The sequence below is a fragment of the Gracilinanus agilis genome, chromosome 3 (assembly GCF_016433145.1).
Source record: "Gracilinanus agilis isolate LMUSP501 chromosome 3, AgileGrace, whole genome shotgun sequence".
NCBI lineage: Eukaryota > Metazoa > Chordata > Mammalia > Didelphimorphia > Didelphidae > Gracilinanus > Gracilinanus agilis.
The window spans coordinates 668,352,304-668,377,458 of NC_058132.1; the positions used below are offsets into that span (position 1 = coordinate 668,352,304).

At 37.9% G+C, this 25,155-nt stretch overlaps 1 protein-coding gene across 1 annotated transcript in view; it reads left to right on the forward strand.

The window, feature by feature from the left end:
- MEGF6 (multiple EGF like domains 6) overlaps positions 1-25,155 on the forward strand; it is a 784,368-nt gene that overhangs the window by 693,396 nt on the left and 65,817 nt on the right. Inside the window, 1 exon segment of the mRNA XM_044669545.1 lies at positions 16,330-16,458. Within this exon segment, the coding sequence (XP_044525480.1) occupies positions 16,330-16,458 (129 nt within the window).

The window sequence follows — 25,155 nt, forward strand, 5'->3', positions numbered from 1 at the left end:
TGACTTATGCAGGAATATCTTACAAATAGAAATTAATGAAGCGAATTAGTTCATCTATGCCCAATTGTTGAAGAAACAAACCAAAAAAATGGCTAAGATTAAATAGAGCCTGTGTCAAGAGCTACTGAAGATAACTGAAGAGTCTTGCTGGGATAATAATTACTAAAATCTATAAAGATCATTGTTTATAAAATACTTTAAATATGATATCTTTCTTGAGTAATGCTATAGTCATAGAATTATTTCCATTTGAAAGGTGACTAAACTGAAGAAAGTAGAGATAAAGTGACCTATCGAAAATCATGTTGTCTTAATATTTTAATGAATAACATTTATAGGGTGTCTTAAGATTTACAAAGTACTTTACATGTGTCATCTCATTTAATACTCATAACAATCATATTAGGTAGGCATGACTGATATTCTTATTTTACTGAGCAAACTGAGAATGAGATAGTTTAAGTGACTTACCCAGGATCACAGAATTAATAAGTAACATAGGTAGGATTTGAACCCACATTGCCTCTAAATTTGGAGTCCCAGAAAATGGAATCAGAGCTCACTTTCTAACTTGGACAAGTTATTTGACCTCTGTAAAAGTGGAGATTTAGTACTTTTGAATTATGTACCTCAAAATTCCTTAGTATTTCCCAGAATTCCTTTTAATCTCTCCATCATGTTTCATGGTCACGTTTTTTGTATATAGTTTGCTGTAAGTGCTTCCTCCTCTCTCTCTTTTTTCTTGCAACCAGGGCTGGGTTAGCTAGCTTTTTTTACTTTAATTATTATTAATAAATCTTATTAAATAAAATACTTAGAATATCATATATTAATTTAAAATTTTATACCTCCTTAGGACTATTTTTTTATCCTTATTTGTAAAATAGAAGGGTTGAACTAGATCATCTTTAAGATTCCTTCTGGCTCAAAATCTATGATCTTACTCGTTTCATTTCCATTCATTTGGGAGAACAGAACATTAAAGAAGTTGAGACTGGTGTCCATAATGTATCAAAGCTGGGGCACAGTTTTCCTTCAGAATCCAGATATTCTTATCCAATAGAAGGTCAATAAAAATGACATTTTTCTTTTCATCACAAACATTGGTTAATTTTGAGTCTTTCTCCATTGATCTTAGTTCAGTCTTCAGGGAATGCTCATGAGTGAATAAAAATCTATTGCTGGACACTCAAAGGAAGAACATGTTTGTACAATTCAGAAGATGGTGAATGATAAAAAATGCCAGACAGAGCCCAAGGTTTGAATTGACACACCTACTCACTGTGCCACAATGTACAACAATTAATCCATACAATGTGGCAATTAATTTTTTTTAACTACCATTAAATGTGCTTTGGTTCTTCTTAAGGATTTATAAATAAATAAATACTGTGAGAAAGAGAGTAAATACCAAAGTATTTCCAAAGCCAACTGGTTAAAAAGGTCTACTTTTTTTTCCTTTGGTCATGTATTCCTTTCACAAGCTACTTTTATAAAGTATTTGTTATCTGCAAACTGTTACCCTAGGTGGGTTCTTGGGAAGTGGAGTTTGCCATTCAGCAATGGGTTCTGTAATCCATCCTCTTCCCAGCTGTCAAAAATCATCTTCCCAAAGTCCATTCCTTACCATGCCATTCCTCTGCTCCAGAATTTTCACTGATTTCCTCTAGTGTAAAACATATCCTTCTAGGATAAAACATGATTGACATTTCCCATCCTTCACAAGCTGATAAGATGGCTTATTTGACCCAGACGCTGAATTCTTTTCCAGGCTATTCCTCATGCCTGGAATGCTCTCCTCTTCACCTTCCTTTCTTAGACTCCCAGGCTTCCTCCAAGACTCAGTTCATAGGCTACATACTATGGAAAAATGTAGTCAATCTCACATTCTGATTACCGCTAAGTGGCATGGAGCATAGAGTGCCAGATGTAGTCAAGAAGACCTGAGTTCAACTCCATTCTAAGATATTTACTATGTGACCCTGGGAAAGTCATTAAACTTGATTGCCTCAGTTTCCTCTTTTATAATATGAGCTGGAGAAAGAAATGACAAACCACTCCCAGAACTTTTTCAAGAAAATCCCAGATGAAGTCATGAAATGTTAGATATGACTGAAATGACTGAATAACAATTGCTAGACTCTCCCTTTTCAATGATCTTATTTATAGGTATGTTTACACATCCCCCTCTTCACACCTTCCCCCAGATAGAATACAAGTCCCATGAGGGGGAAAAAAAAAACATTGTTTTCTTCTTTAATCCTCAGTGCCTAAAGCAGTGCCTTATATATAAGTACTTAACAAATAGGTTTAGGATTGAATATTTGAATTAGACAATGAAATAGAATGGAAAGAATGTAAGATATGGAGTCAGAGTCTAAATTTTTACTACTTGTGAGACCCTGGATGAGTCACTTGGTTTTTCACATCTATAAAGTAAAACTGTTGGGCCAAATAACCACTTAAGGTCCCTTCTGTGAACATCTACAACCCTCCAAAGAGGTAAACATAGGATGCAATATATATATATATATGCATATATATATATACACACAAATGTTTAATAGCAAACAAATTTATGCTAAATCTTGTGAGAAAGAGAATATAAAGGCTCCAAGCAACTGTGAAAAATGAGAGAAAGGACTAGTAATTTCTGTGTTTTTTTGCTTCAGTAACTTATCTTCAACATTCTTTTTCTTTCTTTTTAAATTCCAAATTTTCTCTACCTCTTGCAAATTATATTTTCATATTAGCCATGTTGCAAAAAAAAGCAAGAAAAATTGAGTTTAAAAAAAGTCTGTTTCAATCTGCGCTCAGAGAACATCAGTTCTCTTTCTCTGGAGAAGAATAACATTTTTCATCATAGGTCCTTTGAAATTGTCCTGGAATAATTTATTGATCAGAGTAGCTAAGTCTTTCACAGTTGATCATCCTTAAGATATTATTGTTAGTATATACAATGGTTTCCTGGTTCTGCTCCCTTCATTTTATATCAGTTTAAATAAAACTTCCCAGGTTTTCCTAAAACTGCCTTCATCATTTCTTAGAGCATAGTATTTACCACAATCATATGCCACAACTTATTTAAACATTCTTTAATTTATGAGCATCCCCCTAATTTCCAATTCTTTGCCACCATAAAAGAGTGACCATAAATATATATGTGTATATATTTATAGACAATATATATAAATGTATATACATAAATTATTGATGAATAAATTTTTGATGATGATGGGCCAAACATGGCACATGAGATGTAGATAAAGATTTATTTATTTATTTACATGTAGGTACTTTTTTTTTATCTCTTTGCAATAATACAGATTCAAAAATGATAATGTTATGTAAAAGAGTATACACAGTTCAAAATTATTATCCAGAATGTTTAGACCATTTCACAATTTTATCAACAGTGCATTTGTGTCCTAATTTTTCCATGTTTCCTTCAGAATTTGTCATTTTCATTTTAAGTCACATTAGCCAATATGATAGGTTATGGGATGTTACTTCAGAGTTGTTTTAATTTGTATTTCTCTAATCAATAATGATTTAGACCAGTGATGGGCAAACTTTTTAAAGAGGGGACCAAAGGAAAAGAAATGCCCATCTGTCCATCTGTTTCTAAGGCAACTTTTTCAAAGTTTCATTGTATTGTATCCTACTCATTGTATTAGTCAGATTAGAAATAATGTCCCATAATTAGATAGAACATTTCAGGGGACCAGATCTGGCCCAGGGGTGGTAGTTTGCCCATCAATGATTAGAGTATTTTTATGTGATTGTTGTTCACTTTGATTTCTTCTTCTGAAAACTGCCTATAATATCATCTGATTATTTATCAATTGGGGAATGACCTTTATTTTTATGAATTTGGCTCATTTTCCTGTAAATGTGAGAAATGAAGCCTTTATAATATAAGAATATATATTTTCCAATTTCCTACTATTTTTCTGATTTTGACTGCATTGGTTTTGTTTATGTGAAAGCTTTTAAATTTCAAGTAATCAAAGCTATCTATCCATTTTACTTCCAGTAATCCTTTCTAACTCGTTTCATCATAGATTCTTCTCTTATCCATAAATATGACAGGTACATTTTTCATGATCCCCTAATTTTTTATGTCATCTGGGCCCCACTCTTCCCTTTTCCCAAGAAATTTTCTCATTCATTTTCCTTGGAAAATACTTCTAATAAAATAAGATATTTAGTCATTATGTATATGAAACTTTATAACAGAAGAGTTGGGATATTTTTAGACAAATGTAGTTGAAAATGACTTAAATCTGTTTTGTTAAAGGCAAAAATTTAAAAATTAATTTTTTAAATGTTTAGAAATATATGTCTAAATTATGTGCTCATTTTGACTTTATTTTAGTATACAATGTGAAATGCTAGCCTGGTGTAATAATTTCTAACTGGGAGACTAAGGTAGGATCATGAAGGGAGTGGTCTGAAAAGCAGGTTTTTTGAAGGATAATAGCAGAAATAAAAAAGGAGTTTCAGGCAGAGGGAATATCACGAGCAATGTCCCAGAGACCTCTCTGCATATGGGATCATATATGGACCAGTTTAGCAAAAAAATATTGTGACATGCAAAAAGGGACTACTTGAATAGGGTAGAAAAAAATAGGTCAGTGCCAGATTGTTGGCTAGACTATGAGGCTAAAAACTAACTGAACCCTGCCAAAACCCTTATCCAGTAAGCCATAGGAACCTACTGAAATGCTCCTTAGCAGAGGAGGGCCTTATTCTCCCATTTTTTCTTTTTTTGTCTATTAGAAACTATTAATAGCTCTCACTTTAGTAGCATTCAGGATTGCAAAAGTCTTTTCGAATGTTAATTCATTTTTTTCTTTACTGCCCTTTGAGGTAGGTGCTATTATTATCTTCATTTTCCAAGTGAAGAAGGCCAACCAGACATTAAGTGACTTACCCAGTCTCACAAATAGGAATTTTCAGAGGTAGAATTCAAACTCAGGACTCTATGATTCTCCATCTCTTTGTCATGCCACAGTTCCTTATATATAAAAGAAAGAAAGAGGGAGCTTGCATAAACGGTATGTACATATGCATTTAAATGCCTTTTGTCTATTATAAACACACCCCCATTTTTTAATCCAGATGTTGATGTTGCCCTCTAAGTGTACCTCAAGCAATTTCTTATAGCCCATCCATCATCACACAGTTTGCTGATGCTAAATAATATTATTCATAGTTGCCAAGATAATTATTAATATTACTATTTGATTATATCATGGTGAGTAGAACCATAGACATAATGGAAATGTTAATGTATGAAAAATTATTGATGACGATGGGCCAGATGTGGCACATGAGACAAAGATGGCGCATGCAAATGACTCAAAGCTGGGAGGGATCACCAATACACTCAGGGACAGAACCAAAGGATGAGAAAAAAAGCTCCAGACAGGCTAGAACATTGAGCCAAATCAAATTAGATGATATTCCATAGGGAAAGACACAATAGATTTTCATGCAAATCCTGTTTATGAATAATCACTACGTTCATGGATCTTTATCATTTAAAGCAACTGAGGAGCATGTTCAGTGAAATAATATCAAATCAAATTATTTTTAAAAACCAAATTCACCAGCATAGAATGAGGGCAGCTCAGTTAGAGAAAAGTTTGTCTGAAAATAAACAAACTAAGTAGAGTATAAGTCAGCAATGAGATATGATAACCAACTATAACAATGGAGTCTTGGTCTTCATGATGAGGATCACACTTGGTTGGGGAACAATGCTTAGTTGTAGGGCGGAACTGCAGGGAAGATAATATTTTCCCCCAAATATCTGAAGGGCTGCCAAATAGAAAGGATCCTAGTGAGCAGAAGAAGCGGCAATGAAAGGAAATTGTTAAGGGAAAAATTTAAGCTTGACATCAGGAAAAATTATTTAACAATGAGAGTCATTGAAAAGTGAAATGGATTACCTCAAAATAAGGAAGATTTTTCCTCACTGGGGATCTTTAAGAAGAAACTAGACTGGAGGCAGCTCCATGGATTGAGAGTCAGGACTAGAGACAGAAGGTCCTGACTTCAAATCTGGTCTCATATCCTTCTCCGCTTTGTGACCCTGGGCAAGTCACTTAACCCCCATTGCCTAGCCCTTACCACTCTTCTGCATTGGAACCAATAAACAGGATTGATTCTAAGATGGGGGATGAGGTATTTTTTATTAATATGAAATAAATTGCCTCAGAATGGCATAGGTGCCTCCTCACTGGAGGTCTTATAGACTTGTTGGGTATGTTACAGTGAGGATTCCTTTCATTCATGAATTGGACTACATGGATTGGACTAGCCTAAGGCCCTTTTAGCTCTTCAATTTTGTGATTCTGTGATTACAAGTCCCTGTATGTGTCCCTCACTACCTTTAAATGATAAAGATCAATGAGGATAGTAATTCTACTTATATATGGTGCCCATGATGATGTGCTATACCTATTTTAATCAATTCAGCCCAACACTTCAAATGTAATAGCAGAGTAGTGAATTATGTGATCTAATTCTCATTCATTTAATTATTCAGTCATTCATCAAATATTTATTTTGTACTGACTCTATTTAAAGCACTCTACTAGGCACTAGGGGGAGATATAAAGATAGTAGAGAGGGGTCCATGGCAGTGTGGAAAGAAGATTGGATCAGTAGCCAGTGGAGCTGGGTTGGAACACCAACTTTGTTATGAAGCACCCGAGGGATCCAATATTCACAAATTTCCTTCAGGAAAGGACCTTCAATATCAGTGAAACCCTCTGTGTCATTTTTTAGCAGGAGAAAACAGAGACCTGGAGAGTCCCAGTGGTTTTCACAGATAAGAAATGGTGAGAACTGGGATTAGAATTCCATATTTCTGCATCTAAGGCTGGTTCTCTTTCTCCTGAAACATGCTGCTTCTCACCTCACAAAAGCCATGATTTCCCTGAGGTTCCATTCCACATCTATAAAATGAGGGAAGGAGATTAGATGACTTTTATATTCCCTTCCGCCATGTTTGTCTGTGCCATGTTCCTTACTACAATCTGCTAAGACTAAGTCCTTGCGTTCAAGATTTTACTCGTGAATCTTTGGCTTTGCTAACATGCATCAGGTGCATTCTCATCCTGGAACTTCCCTCAGTACCTCAAACCTTTTCACCTTAGAACATTTCTCTGCCCCCTGGCCTCCTTCTCCCATGGTCATTTCCATTCCAAGCCTGTCATACTTCATCCCTGTCCTGACCCTGCTTCTGAGGCTCCAGACTTTATTTACCACTATTTCAGCTCCCAAAAAAAGAGTTTATTAGTTTCTTATTGAATAGGAGGGTTTTGAAAATAAATAAATAAATAAAAGAAGTGGTATTAATCAAAACAAAAGGAAAGAAAACATTGAGGAATCTCTTAAAACTATAAATAAGAGATCAAAAGAAAATGCAGAATGGGAACTAGTCAAGCAAAGGAGTGTTGGAATTACCATGTTAAATTTGAAATATATATATTTTAAAGGCCATATGTATTGGAGACTCACAATTTCCTATGTGGTTCTCTTTTTTCTTTTCTTTGAATATGGAATCTTTCATGTTTGTTAATGCTTATCAAATTCATAGTCATTAAAAAGAAAATTTAACAATTAAAAAAGAGAATATAGGCTCCTTGAGGGCAGGAGCTGTCTTTCTTTTCTCTTTTTTTCACAAGCACTTGGCAGAGTGCCTGGTACATAGTAAATGCCTAATAAATGCTTCTTGCCTGCCTTCTGAGAGTCTAGCAGATGGGAAATAAATCCAGAATGTACATAGCTGTAATTGAGGGCAAAATCAGATAAAGTCCATGAGAAGCCAAGATAGTATTGCAGGGATTCAGAGGTGATAGAAGGGACTTTGGGTTACAGGGATTAGAAAGACTTCATAAGAGAGGTTTCATTGAGCAAAGCCTTGAAGAATCTATGATTTCAACAAGCATATATTGTGGGCAGCCTTTCAAGGGGAGAGGGTACATTGTGTTCCAAAGCTTAAGGTAGAAAAGCGTAGAGTATTTTCAGGAAATAGCAAGTCTAGTTTAACTGTAGAATAGAACACGAGGGGAGTGACAGAAGGTAAAATTGGAAAGGTCAGGGCAGCCCGGAATGCCAGGCTAAGGGCTTTGTATTTCAGATGTAAATTAATGGAGAGCCTTCTATGGTTTTTTCAGCTGTGACTCCTTTGCTCAATCTTTCTAAAGGAAAACGAATCTTTGTGACATCAGCACAGAGTTTACCAAGGCACTCCCCTGAATAAAAATTAAATTAAATTAAATAATAAAAAGCTTCAGGAACTCTGTTGCCTCCAGGACAAAATGGCCACCTTAAATCCTGAATTTCTTTCAAGGCTCAACTTAAGTTCCTCTCTTATACTAGGCTTTTCTAGATCTCTCCAGATATTACTTTATATCAATTTTAGATTGGCTTATCTGTGTACTAGTTAACCCCGCTCCTGTTTCCCAAATCCCCAATTATGAAGGGACTGGAAAGAAAAGGATTAAATCGAATTTTTGTAGAGTTTGAGTAAATAGGACCCCAGTTTCTGTACTATTGAGTCAAGGAATGGATGATATTCCTTCCCACCCCACCTTCATTCCATTTTCATTGCATAGAAAGCCACTTCTTGGTTTGTCCATTCAAAGTAGGACTTGGCTATGCTCAATATATCAGATAAATTGAAGGGATTTCAAAGCAGGCTGCCTAGAGGGGAAGCCCTAAGAACAACTGTACTGCCAAGTGGCCATCAGCTCTTTGCAGACAAGGAGTTAGCTCTAAAGAGCAGCCACCAGATTTCTTTTTTATCAACTTTTACCTTATGTCTTAGTAGAAATTGTAAGACAGAATGGCAAGGGTAAGCCATCGGTTTTATTTTTTTTATTTAAATATTTCTTTTTAGAAAAATTTTCCATGGTTACATGATTCATGTTTTTACTTTCCCCTTTACCCCCCCCCCTTTAACCTCCTCATATCCAACACACATTTCCACTGGTTTTAACATGTTTCATCAATCAAGATTTATTTACATAATATTGATAGTTACATTGGTGTGGTTGTTTTGAGTCTACATCCTCAATCATGTCCCCATCAACCCAAGTGTTCAAGCAGGTGTTTTTCTTCTGTGTTTCCACTCCTGTAGTTTTTCCTCTGAATGTGGGTAGCATTCTTTTCCATAAATCTCTCAGAGTTGTTCTGGGTCATTGCATTGCTGCTAGTACAGAAGTCCATTACATTCGATTTTACCACAGTATATCAGTCTCGGTGTACAATGTTCTCCTGGTTCTGCTCCTTTCACTCTGCATCAGTTCCTGGAGGTCTTTCCAGTTCACATGGAATTCCTCCAGTTTATTATTCCTTTGAGCACAATAGTATTCCATCACCAGCAGATACCACAATTTGTTCATCCATTCCCCAATTGAAGGGCAAACCCTTGTTTTCCAGTTTTTTGCCACCACAAAAAGCATAAATCATTGGATTTAAATGACTTGTCCATGGTCACACAGCTAGAATTCATATAAGCCATTAAAACTTTATCAGCTTAATTGAGTGAAATTCTTAATGTTGGATACCCCTTTCTTTCATTATATTACTATAGATTTAAAAATTAATATCCAAAAATACTCCATATATTATATTTAATAAGATTTATTAGATTTAACTTGAAGCAAAAAGGGAAACTAAAAAGCTAGAGTCAAGAAGGAGCTCACCCAAGCCACTCACATGGAAGAAAGAGTGAGGGAGGAAGCTTAAAGAACTATACAAATAGTAACATAAAGATGCATGTAAACAAAAAGGGAAAAAAGGAATTGGATGATGAGAAAAAATTCTGGGAGATGGAGTCTAAAGGTACAAAATTTCTAATTAATGCATTACTTAGACTGTTGAGATTGAGTATAAGAATGATGCTTCAGTTTCAGAAGAACAAAAAAAGTAGGCTGAGGCCACATTTGAAGCCAAATCCTCTCAGCTGCAGACCTAGGCACTATGCTGTCTCCCTCCCCCAGCCATCAGATTTCAAACCCAAGTCATAGTAAATGTTTGCTTTTCTAAACTCATCCTCGAGGTCCTGTTTTTGCTCCAAGTGCACAATCTAAGGGCATCCCCTGGAAGGTTCAAGGAATTTAAAGCTGGAAGGGACCTCAGAGGCCATCAAGTCTCTTTTTATAGGAGATTAAATGGGTAATTTGCCCGAGGTAAGTAAGTATTTGAGACAAGATTTAAACTCTTGTTTTTCTGACTCAAAATGAAGCCTCTGTGCTCCCTTAGCTGTCTCTTATAAGTATTATTAAGGTGAAATGGGAAAATCAAGTTAACGAGCATTTATGAAGTGTCTACTATGTGTCTGGAAATAGAAGGGGGGGAAAAGCCCAAAACTATTCTTGCTCTAACAGAATTTGTAATATAGTGGAGAAGGGAAGAGGGAAGAAAAAAGAAGGGAAGGAAAAGAAAGGGAAGGACAGATGAGACAAGGCAGGGTGAAGTTGACTGACTGGCTAAATGGAGGGCTTTAAGGTCCCTTCCAACCCTTCATCAATGATCCTTAAGCATACAATCCCCTGACTCTGAATCCTGGATTTCCTCATCTGTGCCTTCTGGCTCTAAAACTCAGATCTTGACAAATTTATGCAAAACAAAAATTTGTTTTCAGCGTCTATGGGCTACCATCAGTCAGGGATCAGAACAGTTAAAGTGTACCTGCTATCACCTGTAGCTCAGACCCTCCCTGCCTCTGTGGCAAAAAAAAAGAAGAGGAATTTAGCATTCTCAGAGGCTTCATTGCCTCATCTGTAAAATAAGGATATTGGCATTATTGCGCTCTACCACAAGGGAGTTTTGAGAAAAGGGTTTAGTAAGCATTGGGTTCCGGTAGAAACAACCTCTCCCTATCACCTTTCCTCAGCCTCCTGACTGCTACCAACACTCCATCTCCCAAGGCAAAAGAGAGGTAATGGAATAAACTAATCTGTTTTAATGGAAGAAGGTTAGAAGTTGGCTTCTAGTTAATAAGTAAGTATTTGTTGTGGCTTTTTGCAGACCATGCCCCTGCCTTTATTGTCTAACCCTTTAGTAAATCTAATATTCAGAATTCAATGCCAGGTAGGAGGAAAAGGTAAAACATTAGCAGATCAGTGGAGGGAGTAATTGGGGGAATGATCAATATGTCTTTCAGTTCCCTAAAATTATGTTTTGTGGCTGGCAGGCTGTTCTGCCTTGATGTAGTTCCAAACCAGCCCAGAGTTACACAAGTTGGATCTTGAGAGATGGATTGGTGAACTGGAAAGAATGCCAACTTGGAGTCCATCAATGTGAATACAAATGCCATTCTGCAGTGAGCTATCTGTGTGACACTGGGAAAGCCACTGACCTCCCTGTTCTCAGGCTCCTCATCAGAGTCGGACTGGACAATGTCTCAGGTCCCTTCCTACTCTGGATCACCAGGTCTAGGATGCCGTGACTTCAGAGGCAGTGAGACATAATGGTAAAGACCCGAGTCTGGAATCCTGAAAGCTGGGCATCAGTTCTGAGTCTAGTCCTTGCTGCTTGTATGTCCTTGGTCTAGTAGTCTTGTCTCTCAACACTCCATTCAAGTGTGAATTGACCCAATACATCAATATGGTGATGTCCAGCTAGTAATCTTGGACTTTATCAAATGATGTGTAGTGCCTAGACCTAAAGAGGATCTTTGCTAGCTGCCCTGGTCAGGTCATATCTGGAATATTATTTTCAGTTCTGATCAGTCAAGCAATTAACCAACATTTATTTAGGGCTTTCTAGTGTAAGGATGGGCCCCCTTTTATTATTACACTAGGTGTTGGGCACTATGCTAACTGTTGTTCAGTTGTTTCAATCATGTCCAACTCTTCAAGACTCTGTTGGGGGTTTTCTTGGCAAAGATACTGGAGTGGTTTGCTGTTCTCTTTTCCATCTCATTTTACAGATGAGGAAACTGAGGCAAAAAAGGTTAAGCGACTTGCTCAGCATCACCTAGCGAGTGTCTGAGGTCAGATTTGAACTCAAGAAGATGAATCTTCCCAACTCCAGGTCTGGCACTCTATCCACTTTGCCATCTAGCTAACTGTAGGGAATACAAAGGAAGAGTGAACAAAAAATAGTGATCCTTGACCTCAAGGAAAATATATACAAATAAAGGGGAAACCAAGAAATGGGAATATACAATGGAGAGAGTAGACAGAAAGGAACTGTAGAAGGAAAGGCTCAAGTGACTATTGGTTGGGAGAGAGGTTAGGAAGGGAAAAGAACTCCTGCAAAGTGTTACTTGAGCTGAAAAGAAGCTAGGAATGTCACAAGGTAGAAAAGAGTAAGAAGAAAGTGCCAGGCATGGTTAGGGAGCTGGTTGGGAGGCATATCCATTTCAAAAGCATCTCCTTGAGACAGTGTTATATTCAAGGAACAACAAGGCCAGGATTGCTGGAACAGAGAGCACGTAGAGAGGAGAAACATGAGAGGAGGATGGCAAGGCGAGAAGGGGCTAGGTCCATAAATGACAAAGAGAGAACTTTCTGCTTGTTCTTGTGGATAACTGGGTTCCCTCAGAGTTTATTGAGAGTACAGGGGATGGGGGATGCCATTGTCAGACCTATACTTTGGAAAAATAACACTTTAGAATCTGTCTGAAATATGGGTTGAATTGATGCCTTGAAGCAAGAAGAATAATTAGAAGACTGCTGAGAGATGAAGAGGGCCTGAACTGGGGCAGTGACTCTGTGAGTGGAAAGAAGGGGGCATATAGAGAGATATTGTGGAAATGAAAACAAGATTCAGCAGGGGACTGGGCATGTGGAGTGAGACAGTGAGGAGCTGAGGACATCAAGTTTGCAAAGCCTGGGAAAATAGAGGTATCCTCTCCAGTAACAGGAAAATTCAAAAGAAAGAAGTCTTTAGAAAAAAAGATATTTAATTTCATTTTCAATAAGTGGAATTTGAGGGGAATCCATTTGAGAATTTCTGATAGAATGGAAATAGGAGGTTGGAGATCAGAAGATAAACTCAGGCTCAATATATAGATCTGGGAATCATCTACAAAGTGATAATAACTGAATGGGAACTGCTGACAAAATCATCAATGGAGATCATAGAGAGACAAATCAAACAGGGTCTAGGAAAGAGCCTTGGAGGCCACTCACAGTTAGGAGACATGATCAGCAAGTGGATACAGTAAAAGAGATTAAGAAGGAGTATTTGGACAGGTAGGAGAATATTAAGAGAAAGCAGGCTCTCAAAAATCCAAAGAGGAGAGAATATCCAGGAGATGTTGTTCAACACTGCCAAATGCTACAAAAGTTAAGGAGGATATGAATTAAGAAAAAAGTCATTAGACTTGGCAATTAAGAAATGATTGGTGGCTTTGGAGAGGGCTGTTTCAATAGAAAAATGAGGTAAGAAGCCAAATAATACAGTATTTAGAAGGAAGGAGTAAGTGAGTAATTGGAGCCATTAAGTAGAAATGACTTTTTCAAGGAGTTTAGCAGAGAAGAGAAAAAGAGACTCAGGCTGATAGGATCAAGTGAAGGTTGTTTGAAGATAGAGAAGACATTATGGTGGTGTTGTCAGCAGCAAGGGAAGTGCCATGAGATAGAGAGAGATCAGAGATTACAGAGGGAATGGCAATGATCATCAGTACCACATTCTAAGACAGACATTGATAAATGGGGGAGAATAAAGAAGAGGGGAGTCATGCTACCAAAGAGTTTTGTGTTTGTGTCATTTGAGGATTGGTTACAGGAGCTGAGAAAGTTTAGCTTGCAGAATGGAAGATTTAGCAGGAACATAATAGCTGACCCTAAGTATATAAAGGTGAGTCATGTGGGAGACCATTGGACTTACTCTTCTTTACTCTAGATTGCAAAACTTGGAACAATGGGTGGAAGAAGAAAAAAGGAAAATTTGTACTCAATGTAAAGAAAACATTCTTAACCATGAACGCTATACAAAAGTGGATGGCTACCCCAAAGTTGAGTTTCCTCTAGTAAAAGATGGATGACCACTTTGTGGCTATGTTTTAGAGGGGAGTTTTATACTTTTATGGGTCATCTAAGCATCCAAGGTCTAAAGCATCCAGCATACCTGCCTTATTGTTGTCCAAATCTTTCCTGACTCTGTCCATTTTCACTGACTGCTGCCCAAATCTGGAATGCTCTCCCTCCTTATCTCTACCTACTGACTTCCATGGCTTAGCCCAAATCCATTCTTCCACCAGAGACCTTTCTTGTACCTTTTTCTATATGCTCTTCCCTACTGTCCCTTCTGTGAATACCTTCCCTTGAGATGACCTTCCTTCTATGCTGTATAAATAATATATGTACGAAGTGTTTGCATGCTGTCTTAACAATTAGAATATGAGCTCCTGGAAGGCATCCTCCATGTTTTTGCCTTCTTTGTATCCTTAGCACACACTGCCAGGCTCAGAGTGATACCATAATAAATACTTGTTGACTGACTGACTTTCCAACTATGAGATTCTTTGAATGTAAAATAGAGAGTTAAGTTAAATTGCCTTTAAGATCTTTTCAGATTAAAGTTCTATGTAGATGCCAGACATCTATCCAAAATGCACGGATCTGTAGTGGGTAGAGTGCTTTACTTGTAAAGCAAGATGTGACCTCATTTTCCCCACCTGTAAAATGAGGGTTTTGGATTCCTTGACCACTAAGATCCCTTCTAGCTCCAAATCAATGATCTTAATGAATTTAATCTGTATTGTAATAATTCACACTTTACCTCAATCATGTTTATTTCTAGAAAACAGGGACACCCTTGCCAAAATGAATTCAATCTCCTGCTCATCATTGCTTAGCATGAGTAAAGAGATTTGGCTTCACACTGCTTTCCCATGTGGTAGCATCTCAAAATATCAAAATTTTGTCAATGTTTCCAGCTGATCATTGGTTTTCCTCTCCAAAATGACTCTATGAAGCCATTTCCAAATATTGGAAAGGTGGCTGGAATTGGGAATTAAGAGATTTATTAATTTGACATGTTTGAGTAGTTGTATATATGGGCCTCAGTTTCCTAATAAAAGGAGTTGGCTGAAATGATGTTGAAAGTTTCCTTCCAGACCTGGCATGTTCTGATTCTAAGTGAGCCTGGGGCAAGGCCCTTCTCATGGGAGCCCCTTGGGAGTCCTGGGGCCACTAGATGTTTTCTTTCCTTAGACTCCTGCTGCTGGGTTGCATTGTTTCCAGGAACAATCAGACCAGCAAGTTGACATCATAAGTTGGTTCTGAAAGAGAGGAAGGAGATGCTGTACTGAGATAACCCAAAGAAAAATCCCTGAAAGTCTACGGTTCAGAAGAAGTTACAGCCTGAGAGAAGACCCGGGCTCCAGGCAAGATCCAGCTGCTGTGGGATACTGGCTCTGATGTGTTTATTCTTTGACCAAGAAACAAAGATCTGAGTGAGATCATGCCTCAACCCATGAAAAATGGACAATTAAAACAATGGGCCTGTCAGTTCTCTTACCAGATTGGAAATAAATAATCAGCCTGTCGGGCTGCTGGCTATACTGGACCATTAGTTTAATACAAAGACATTCAGGGGAACAGGAGGGACACTGCTGATCTATCACTTAGGTGACTTTGATGAAGACCTGTGCAAAAAGGATTCTGGAATGCCAGGGAGGGGGAATCTCGATCTGTGGAAAAGAGGGCATTGACTACTGCTAGTCAGTTGGACTTTCCAAAAAAAAAAAAAAAAAAAAAAAAAAAAAAAAAAAAACAGTTAAATGAGTTGCTTCTTATATCTTACTTTGAGGTAACATGACATGGTGGATAAAAATCATACAATTTAATTGAATATTTTAAAATAAAAGCATTTTAAGGTTTATGAAAATATATATTGGTGTCATCTCATTTCATCATCCCAGCAACCTTAAGAGGAAGGTACCTCTATTTTACACATGAAGAAACTGAGGCAAAGAAAGGTAAAATGTTTTGCTTATTGTCTGATAGTCTGAGTCAGAATTTAAATTCAGGTCTTGCTAACTCCAAGTGCAGAACTCTGTCCACTGTGCCAGCTAGCAGCCTCTCCAGAGAGTTCAGCTTGTAAGGAAGACGTGGGTCTGTAGCCTACCTCAGACACTTAATCGTCATGTATTCTGGGGAAAGCCACTTTGGAATTTTACTTTCCTCATCTATAAAATGGCCATAAAATAGCAGCTACCTCAGAGAGTATTTGTGGTTCCTCAGTGTACGTAAAGTGCTTGCTAAACGTTAAGGTGTTATATGGATGTCAGTCATTATTCTTCTGGTGAACTCTAATCATCTTCCTGCCTTATGTTTGCACATTTCTTAGGGTGCCAGAAGAACCCCGAAGGCGAAGGTTGTGGTCAAGTTTGTAACTGTCATAATGGAGCCCTCTGTGATCCTGAGACCAGCCAATGTATCTGCACATCTGGATGGACAGGACCCACTTGCCAGGAAGGTACTGCCCTGACCAAACTGTTTCATTGTGATGATGGTAACGGTAGTACAAATGGAATTGGCTCTCCAGTGCTACCATGTTTGCAAACACTTAGCCTCCATCATTTCATTCCATCCTCTCAACAAACAGTTGAAATGAGCAATACAGATAGTTTTATACCCATCTGTACAAATGAGGAAATAGAGGAATGCAGTGATACAATATCTTGTTCAGGATCACACAGGTGACCAGAACCAGAGGCAGGAGATGAGCCAAGATTTTCCTGATTTTAAGTTCAGTGTACTACCCCCACAGTCACACAATTTCAAATTCATAATTAAATGTAACATAATAAGCATGTATCCATTGTGTTTCCTTACCATCGAAGGGTTGAATTCTAGGCTTTCTTTTTCAAAACATTTTCCAGGCAGATTTCATCATCATCATCTACATCATTAACCCATCATCAGTGTTATCATCATTTTGACTCAATGGCATATGCTGTACCTACAGAAACAAAATGTTTTATGGTCTAGATTTTCAGTGATTTGACTAATTAATTGTTTTGATTCAATTGACTCCAGTCTGCCTCCATGACTGACTCTTCCATTCTTCATGAAAATATTTTGAATGTCTTAATGGCATCAGGAACTCTACTCCCCGTTTTTACTGCCAGGGCATTTTGGGTGCCCACTATGTAACTTCACTTGTAGTGACATGTATAAACCAGTTTGAGAGTCAATATAGTTTGTGTGTATCAGTGCAGTCTATGTCAAAATAACAATGAAGCCACTTCAGTTAAAATATCTTTGAGTCATTGAGTTGATTCCACTAGTCAATCAGAAGAGTGCACTGGCTTATATGTGCTGTTGAAACCAGTGATGGAGAGACTGGTGATGGTGATGCTGTGATAAAGGTGGTACTGCTAATATGTAAATGGCAGTAATAATAGTAGGAGTGAGGTTAGTGAGGATGCTGATAAAATGAGGTGGGAGAAGTGATGATGAGGAAAGGATGACGAGAAAATCATGATGAGGGTGGTGGTTGGGATGAAGATAAAGATGATGGTAGTAATGACTGATGGTGATGATAATCAAGAGGATGGTGGTAATAATTAACATGATAATGTTGATAATGATTATGGTGATGGGGAATGATCATAGTAATATTCATAATGTCTTAAATAAAGACAGTGAGAGTGATGATGAGAGTGATGATAATGATGATAAATATGTATATGATGGTCAAATATTAGTGACGATGACAAAGAGAGTGATGAGGGTGATGATGATTGTTGATCGTGATCATAATGATATTGGTGGTGAGAGGAATGATGATAATGATGAGATGGGAATTCACATATTTATTACTTTTTTGGATTCACTACAAGGCAGCTAGGTGGCATAGTGGATAAAGCACTAGACTAGGAATCGAGAGAATCATCTCCCTAAGGCCAAATTTGGCTTCAGAAACTTACCAGCTATGTGACCCTAGCCCAGGGATCGGCAACGTATGGCTCTTGAGCCATATCTGGCTCTTTCTGCAGGAGCCATAAAGTCCATTTTTTTCAGGCGCTGTTACAGGAGCTGCACTGTGTGCACTGTACGGCTCTCACGAAATTACATTTTAAAAAATGTGGCGTTTATGGCTCTTATGGCAAAAAAAAGGTTGCCGACCCCTGCCCTAGCCAAATCATTTAAGTTTGTTTACCTAAGTTTCCTGATTTGTAAAATGAATTGGAGAAAGAAAAAGTGAAACATTCCATTAACTCTGCCAAGAAAATCCCAAAACAGGGTCGCAGAGTCAGACATGACTAAAATTGATTCAACAACAAGATTCCCAAAATTCTTTCCTCATAACACTGAGGTAAATAGTAAAGTAATATTATTCTCATTTGAAGATGAGAAAAACATGAAGTTAGTTCAATTCAATCCAATGATAATGATACCTAGCATTTATGTGGCATTGTAAGGCTTGTAAAGTATAATAAATAATATCTCTACTTCACATTCTTTGATAAGACTATTTATTTACCCATGGTCCTAATTACTCAGATCTACACTCTTTTGGATCCCAAGTAAACTTCCATCAAAATACCAAGGATTTTCCTATTTATCACCTTCTAGGTCTATCCTTCTCATTATATCTCTAATTCTCCCAGTCTAGAGCTGAGTTGATTCATAATTAGAGTTGAGGATGTTCTCTCTTCAGTATAAACCTAGAGTAAGTTAGAGAACCTGGGTTTAAATCTCATCTCTGCTGCCTTTATGACATTGGGTAAGTCACTTAATTCCCCTGGGCTTAAGTTTCCTCATCTGTAAAATGAGGAGTTTGGATTACATGATCTTCCAGCTCAACGTTCCAGCCAAGCCTAAATCAGAGACCTCCTTCCTGAAGCCAGAGGTGACTTCTCTACTCAGTTTTCACAGCACATTTTATAGGTTATATTTTTCTTTCCCAATCTACCTTGCATTGCCCTTATTTTTCCATGTGTTTATAACCCATGTACACTTTGGGAAACCTGATCTCAATTTGCATTCTCCAAAATGAGTTTTAGTCCCTACAGGGAAGTTAGATCATCTTTGAGATTCGGGAGGTGAGGAATGAAGAGTTGGGGATGAGTCTTATAGCATAGGCACAAATCCTTGCCAGTGTGCTTTTCTTCAAGGCTATCAGCTGAGAATAAATTTAGTCAATCAACCTTAAGTAAGTTCAGAACAGATTGTTTAATAATATGGTACCATAAGAACAGTTAGTACAAAACATCTCCCAAAAAGCCTATGACACACTCTCCCAGAGTCCAAGGAAAAGTTAGACCCTGGCTCAGAGAACCCATGTGACAAAGAAGCAAATCACAGCTCCTTCTTGTTGTACATTTGTCTCCCATCTATGGAGTACTCGAGAAATTTCTCTTAGACATGATGTAGTTTCCTTGATGGGCTTCTTGTGGAATTGGAAATTGATGTCTAGTCTGTTCTTGCCTCTCTTTACCATCTTCTAATCCACTAGCTAGAAGATGGGAAATCTTCCCTCCTTTGGACCCTTTGAAAAGTGAAAAGTGTTTCTCCAGCCATGGTGGGGAGAGATATGGCCTCAGCTGAGGACATGGCCAACACATCTCCTCCCTGTCCCCCACCAGGTTGCTCCTCCTCAAGATTTGGGCTTCTTTTATTGCACTGGAACACTGCATTTACTCTAACTCCTTGAAGGACTTGTTTCTCTTCTTGCTTGATCATTTATAGGTCACTCATATGGTGTGACTGAGTTTCTTCAACCTATCCAGCTTTCTTTCTGGGCAATGCCACCTCAGTCCTATGCTTTTATTCTTGCTTTTTGCACTTCGGCTAAATCATATGGTTGTTTGAAACTAAAGTCTGTGATTGAGATGGACTTATTATTTTCCCGTGGTTGATACCAAGGCATCATATCACTTACTTTAAATGAGATGAGGCATGTAAATCAATCAACTTCACCCTTGAATGTCTTATCTCTGTTGCTGGATTCTAACCTCTATGAAGGAAGAAACCATTTCTTTTTTTATTCATCTTTTTATTTCCACCAACAGCTAATGGAGTGCCTTGGACCATGGAGGTTGTAAATAAATATTTATTGAATTGAATGTCAATTCAACCATGTCTAAACCCTCTTCAAATACCCATTCTTCTATGCATCCTATTTCCTATGTACTATATGTATCCTATTTTGGGAGCAGTGAAATTGTCTAGTGAATAGAATACCACACTTAAAAGTGGGAAAAAAACCTGATGCATTATCCTAGTTCAGATACTTGCTAGGTGTATTATCTTGGGCAAGTCATTTAATGTGCTTTTGCCTTAGTTTCCTCATCTGTTAAATGAGAGAATTGTACTAAATGGCATCTAGGGTGACCTCTGGTTCTAAACCTATGATATTGTGCTTCTCCTTTATTTATAGGATCTCTCTGATCCTTCAAATCCATAATCCCATAATCCTATGGTTCTCTTTTTCCAGCTGAGAAAACATTTTCCTTCTCCTGAGATATTATTTCTTTCCCATCTTAGACAAGTTACCATACCTTTCTGGGCTTCATTTTTCCAAAATAAAAGAGGAAAGGAGTAGTCTACCCAATGTCTAAGACCTTTCAGGCTCAAAATCTGTGATGATACTGCATTTGATCAGTCCTTTGTGTGTGTTTGTGTGTATGTGGGTGCATGAACACTCTCTCCCTTTCACTGTTTCCATGCATTATTTCCTAAATCTTATTTCAGTAACCAAAGAATCACAGAATCAGAGAATTTCAGAGGTGGGGAGGACTTCATTGACCACCTAAGAATGCCCTATGCAAAATACCTAAATGATTGGCCAATCTTTCTTTGAAAATCTCCAGGGAGAGGGAAACCACTAGCCCCCAAATGCAGCCCATTTTACCTTGACATGGCTCTAATTGATGAAAAATATTTTTTTCCTTGCCAGCAGTGCTTAATTTTCCTTTCTACAACTTCTACCCTTTTCTGATAGTTCTCTCTTCTGGGACCAAACAGGGCGTTTGGAATCCCCCTTTGACTGAATATCCATTTGAAAATAATCATCCTGTCCTTCTATCCCCCCAACCCCATTGACCCATTTGCAAGCTAAAAGATTCTAGTGGAACAATTCTATACCCACGGGATATGAACTCACTTTACCCTTCTGACTGTCTTCCCCTAGATACTTTCTAGGTAATTGATGCCTTCCTGATATGTGGTACCCAAAACTAAAGACAACCCTTTAGATCAGTGATGGGCAAACTATTCTCCACAGGCCAGATCCAGGCCTTAGTTTGCCCATCACTGCCTTAAGCAATTCCCTAATCACTGCATCTGGATATGGGGGCATATTGATTAGGGAATTGCTTAAGGCAGTGATGGACAAACTAAGGCCTGGATCTGGCCCATGGGGAATAGTTTGCCCATCACTGCTTTAGATCAGTTTTGGCATCCTTGATCCCTTTTGGAAATCTGGTTAATTCTGTGGATCCATACTTAAAATAATGTTTTAGATGCAAAAATGAAATGTAGCTTTACAAAAAAAGGGGGGGACAATTATATTGCAGTAATTCTCTTTCTCTCTCTTCTATTTTTTTTTTACAAAATGCCAGAAACCCCAGCCCGAGATCCTCTATAGTCAAGATATGATGAGACCAAAGAAGAGTATAGGAAGATAATCCTTTTATTCCCTCTCTAGTGTCCTGACTCTTGATGTAGCCCAGGAACTCATTATAGTTATAGCAGTCCTTTGATTCTATTGTCTCATATAGAGCTTCCAGTTCAATAAAGTCCTTAATATTATATGGCTAATTTTGAGTTGGTGAACCCAAAGAATCACCTGGAACAAGAACTTGAAGCTTTTGGATCCAATATTTACTAAACCTGCCAAAGTTCCGTCACTTGGTAGAAAGTGAGATTTTATGAGGTTGCATCCATCTGCCAGGTTCTATTGACTGAGTGTCTATTTTTGCAAGGCACTGTGCAGACTCAGGCTGTATATTGGAATATCAATAAACATAAAACCTCATCCCTAGTCTATTTGGGAAGATGAGATATATCCATGGAAAGTGAAATCAATAATATAAAGGTTAAATCACAACATAAGACAACAGGGCAAGAGAGATGACAAGGAAGGATGTGATTCACTGCCAGATGAGGGACATAGATTATAAATACCAAATTCAGAGGAAGGAGATATCACTAGAGCCCAAGGTACTTTGGGATGATGTCATAGAAAAGAAGATGGATCTCAGGGGATGGGTGTGATTTGAATAAGAAAAAAAAGGAGAGGGGGGAAGGAGGAGGAAGGAAGGAGAGGGCATTCCAAATAGAGAAAGAGGAGACCAAATACAAATGGCAAGAGATGAGATAGAAAATGGTCAATTCAGAGGGAAATAGGAAATTCTGTCCGATTGGAATATAAGGTTCCTTCTTTCAGCAGATGATGGGAATTCAAGGCAAGAAAGGTCATGTAGGATATGATTATAGATGGCCATGAATACCAGACAAAGGAATTTAGACTTTATCCAATATCCATTAAGGTACCATTGGAAGCCATCAAACATTTTTGTGCAGGGGAGTGACATGAAATGTAGTCTTGTAGGAAGATTAATTTCAGAGTGCCCAATAGGATGAGTCAAAAGAGCAGAGAGAGCAATTTTGGGCAACTTGGGGGTAGTGACAGCAGCAATGACTTGGAGTGCCTTACCCTAATGGAACATAGCTCCTCTTCAAAAATGCAAAACTTACTTTGAATTCCTATACTGTAGAGCAATAGATTGAGGACTAGATTAGGAATAAAGAGATCTGGATTCAGATTCTGACTCTGCTATTTACAATTTGTGTGCTTTTAGCCATGACAGTTCCCTTCTTTTTATCATTTCTTTATCTGCCAAAGGAGGGAGTTAGACTAGACACCTCTTCTAGCCTGTGATTTTAGGACCTCTTATCCAGATCTTGAACCAACCAGTTAAATATTTTCAATAAAGTGCTAGAGATTTTTTGAGGGATAGACCATTTACTGGGATACAGTTACATTGATCAGGGGAGTTAAAGGGAGAATTTAAACCTTCCATTTTGGCAATATTTTATTGCAATAAAGGATAAATGGGATTCTTTTGTTTTGCCAATGACATTCTGGTAATTTACTGCAAATGTATTACATATTGCCTGTCCCAGTGGTCCCTGTGGCCAGTACTGCCTTTTCTGTAGCCAGGAGAAATGGGGCCATATGACCAGATGGAATATTTTGTCCAAAAGCTTGGCCATAATTCGCCCACAAATTCGGCGAGCTGCCCAGACTGGGCTTGGAATATCTTTGTCAAGGTGGTTCTTATACATGCTTGGCTTGTTATCTTCTTCAGATGGTTCTGAAGTGTCGGTTGCATTCCATGCTTAGTCCAAGAGATGTGGGAGCAGAATTGTGGGAAATCTTATTATGTACCAAGTAAGAAGATATTCATGATGTACTTAAGGCTTTTAGTGCCAAAATGAAAAACCCATAACCAAAGACAGGTTATGGATTCAAGAAGAAAAGACTCCATGACTCCTAATGACAGGGAATTTATGAAATTTTAGTCCATTGGTGTTCAAGCAAATCTTAGAGGAAGGACATGTGCCAATTGTGATAGGGTCTCCTGGGTCTCTTCAGGATTATAGGAAATGTCACAGCACGTTGAAGTCTAGCCAGGACCTGGCCCACACCTAGGCTCTGGGAATTCAAAGGCAAAATTTTCACTCTTTAAAGGTCCTTCATAACCTCATCTCTCCTAACTGTCCTAATTTTTTTTAATTTTTAAAATTCTTACCTTCTATCTTAGAATCAATTCATATCCATTCCAAGGCAGAAAACTAGTAAGGGGTGGATAATTGGGGTTAAGTGACTTGCCTAAGGTTACACAGCTAGGAAGTGTCTGGGATCAGAGCTGAATCTAGGACTTCCCATCTCCGCTGAGACACCTAGCTGCCTCTCCTTTCCCATCTTCTTACACCTTTCTCTCCTTCATGTACTCTGTGACCCAGTAACACTAGCATCCTCACATACAGTGGCTGCATCTCCCAGGGATGGACATTTTCACTACCTGTTGCTTATGCTTAGAATGTTCTTCTCCTCATCTCTGCCTCCCGTGAGAATTAAAATTAATATTCAAATACTCCAAGTATATTTATAAAGTTTATTAATACTAACTTGAAGCAAAGAAAAATAAAAGCTAGAGAGCTCACCCAGCCATTCACGTGGGAAAAAAGAGAGAGTGAGAGGCAGAGTTATCCACAACTATATAAAACAACATAAGCACACAACTTGGGAATGAAAGGAAAAGGATGCTGGATAATAAAAAAAAGAATTCTGGAAGATGGAGTCCAAAGGTTCCAGATTTCTAATTAATGCACTCCTCCTCCCTTCAGTCCACTCTCAGCCAGAATCCCACCTTCTGCAAGAATCTTTTCTGATTCCTCTTAATGCTAGTGTTTTCCTTCGGAGATTTTATCCTGTATACACCTTGTTTATCCATAGTTGTTTGCATGTTGTCTCAACATTAAGTTGTGAGCTCCTGGAGGGAAGGGACTTTTATTTCTTCATTTATTCATTTTATATAGTTATTTATATATTATTTTTATATGTACTTACTCCGTATTTTAATATATTTGTTAATTTTTATTTCTTTATGTATTTATGTCCCCAGGAAGGCCAATCACAGAGTGGGCACTTAGTGAATGTTTGTCAACATCATTTGACAAAAAAAATGACTTTTTCCTACCCTTAAAGAGTTTATATTCTCCTGGGGTCAAATATGTAATAATATATAATAATGTATAATAAGTAAACAGAAAAACAGCCTTTACCTCCACTACCTCCAACCTCTCACTTCCCACTGGGCTCTCCGATGCACTTTGCTCTCTCAGTTTTGTTCTCAACATGAGTTAGATCTGCTCTAGGTTTCACATCATGGTGGTGGACTTGGATGAGATAGGGGTAAAGAGGAAGTATATCCTAGGTAAAGGAGGGAGCTTGTGCAGAGATACACAGCACGGAATCCCCAAGCAGTTATTCCAATTGAATGGATTAGAACTGATTGATCCTGGTGTTTCTGGCTCTTAGTCAATTATTGTGGGAAAAAATAAGAAAATTATCAGATCAGACAAAACTTAATTTTTCATCGAATTTTATTCAACTCTAATGTGATTCAGACCCATTTAGAGAGCAACTTTATTT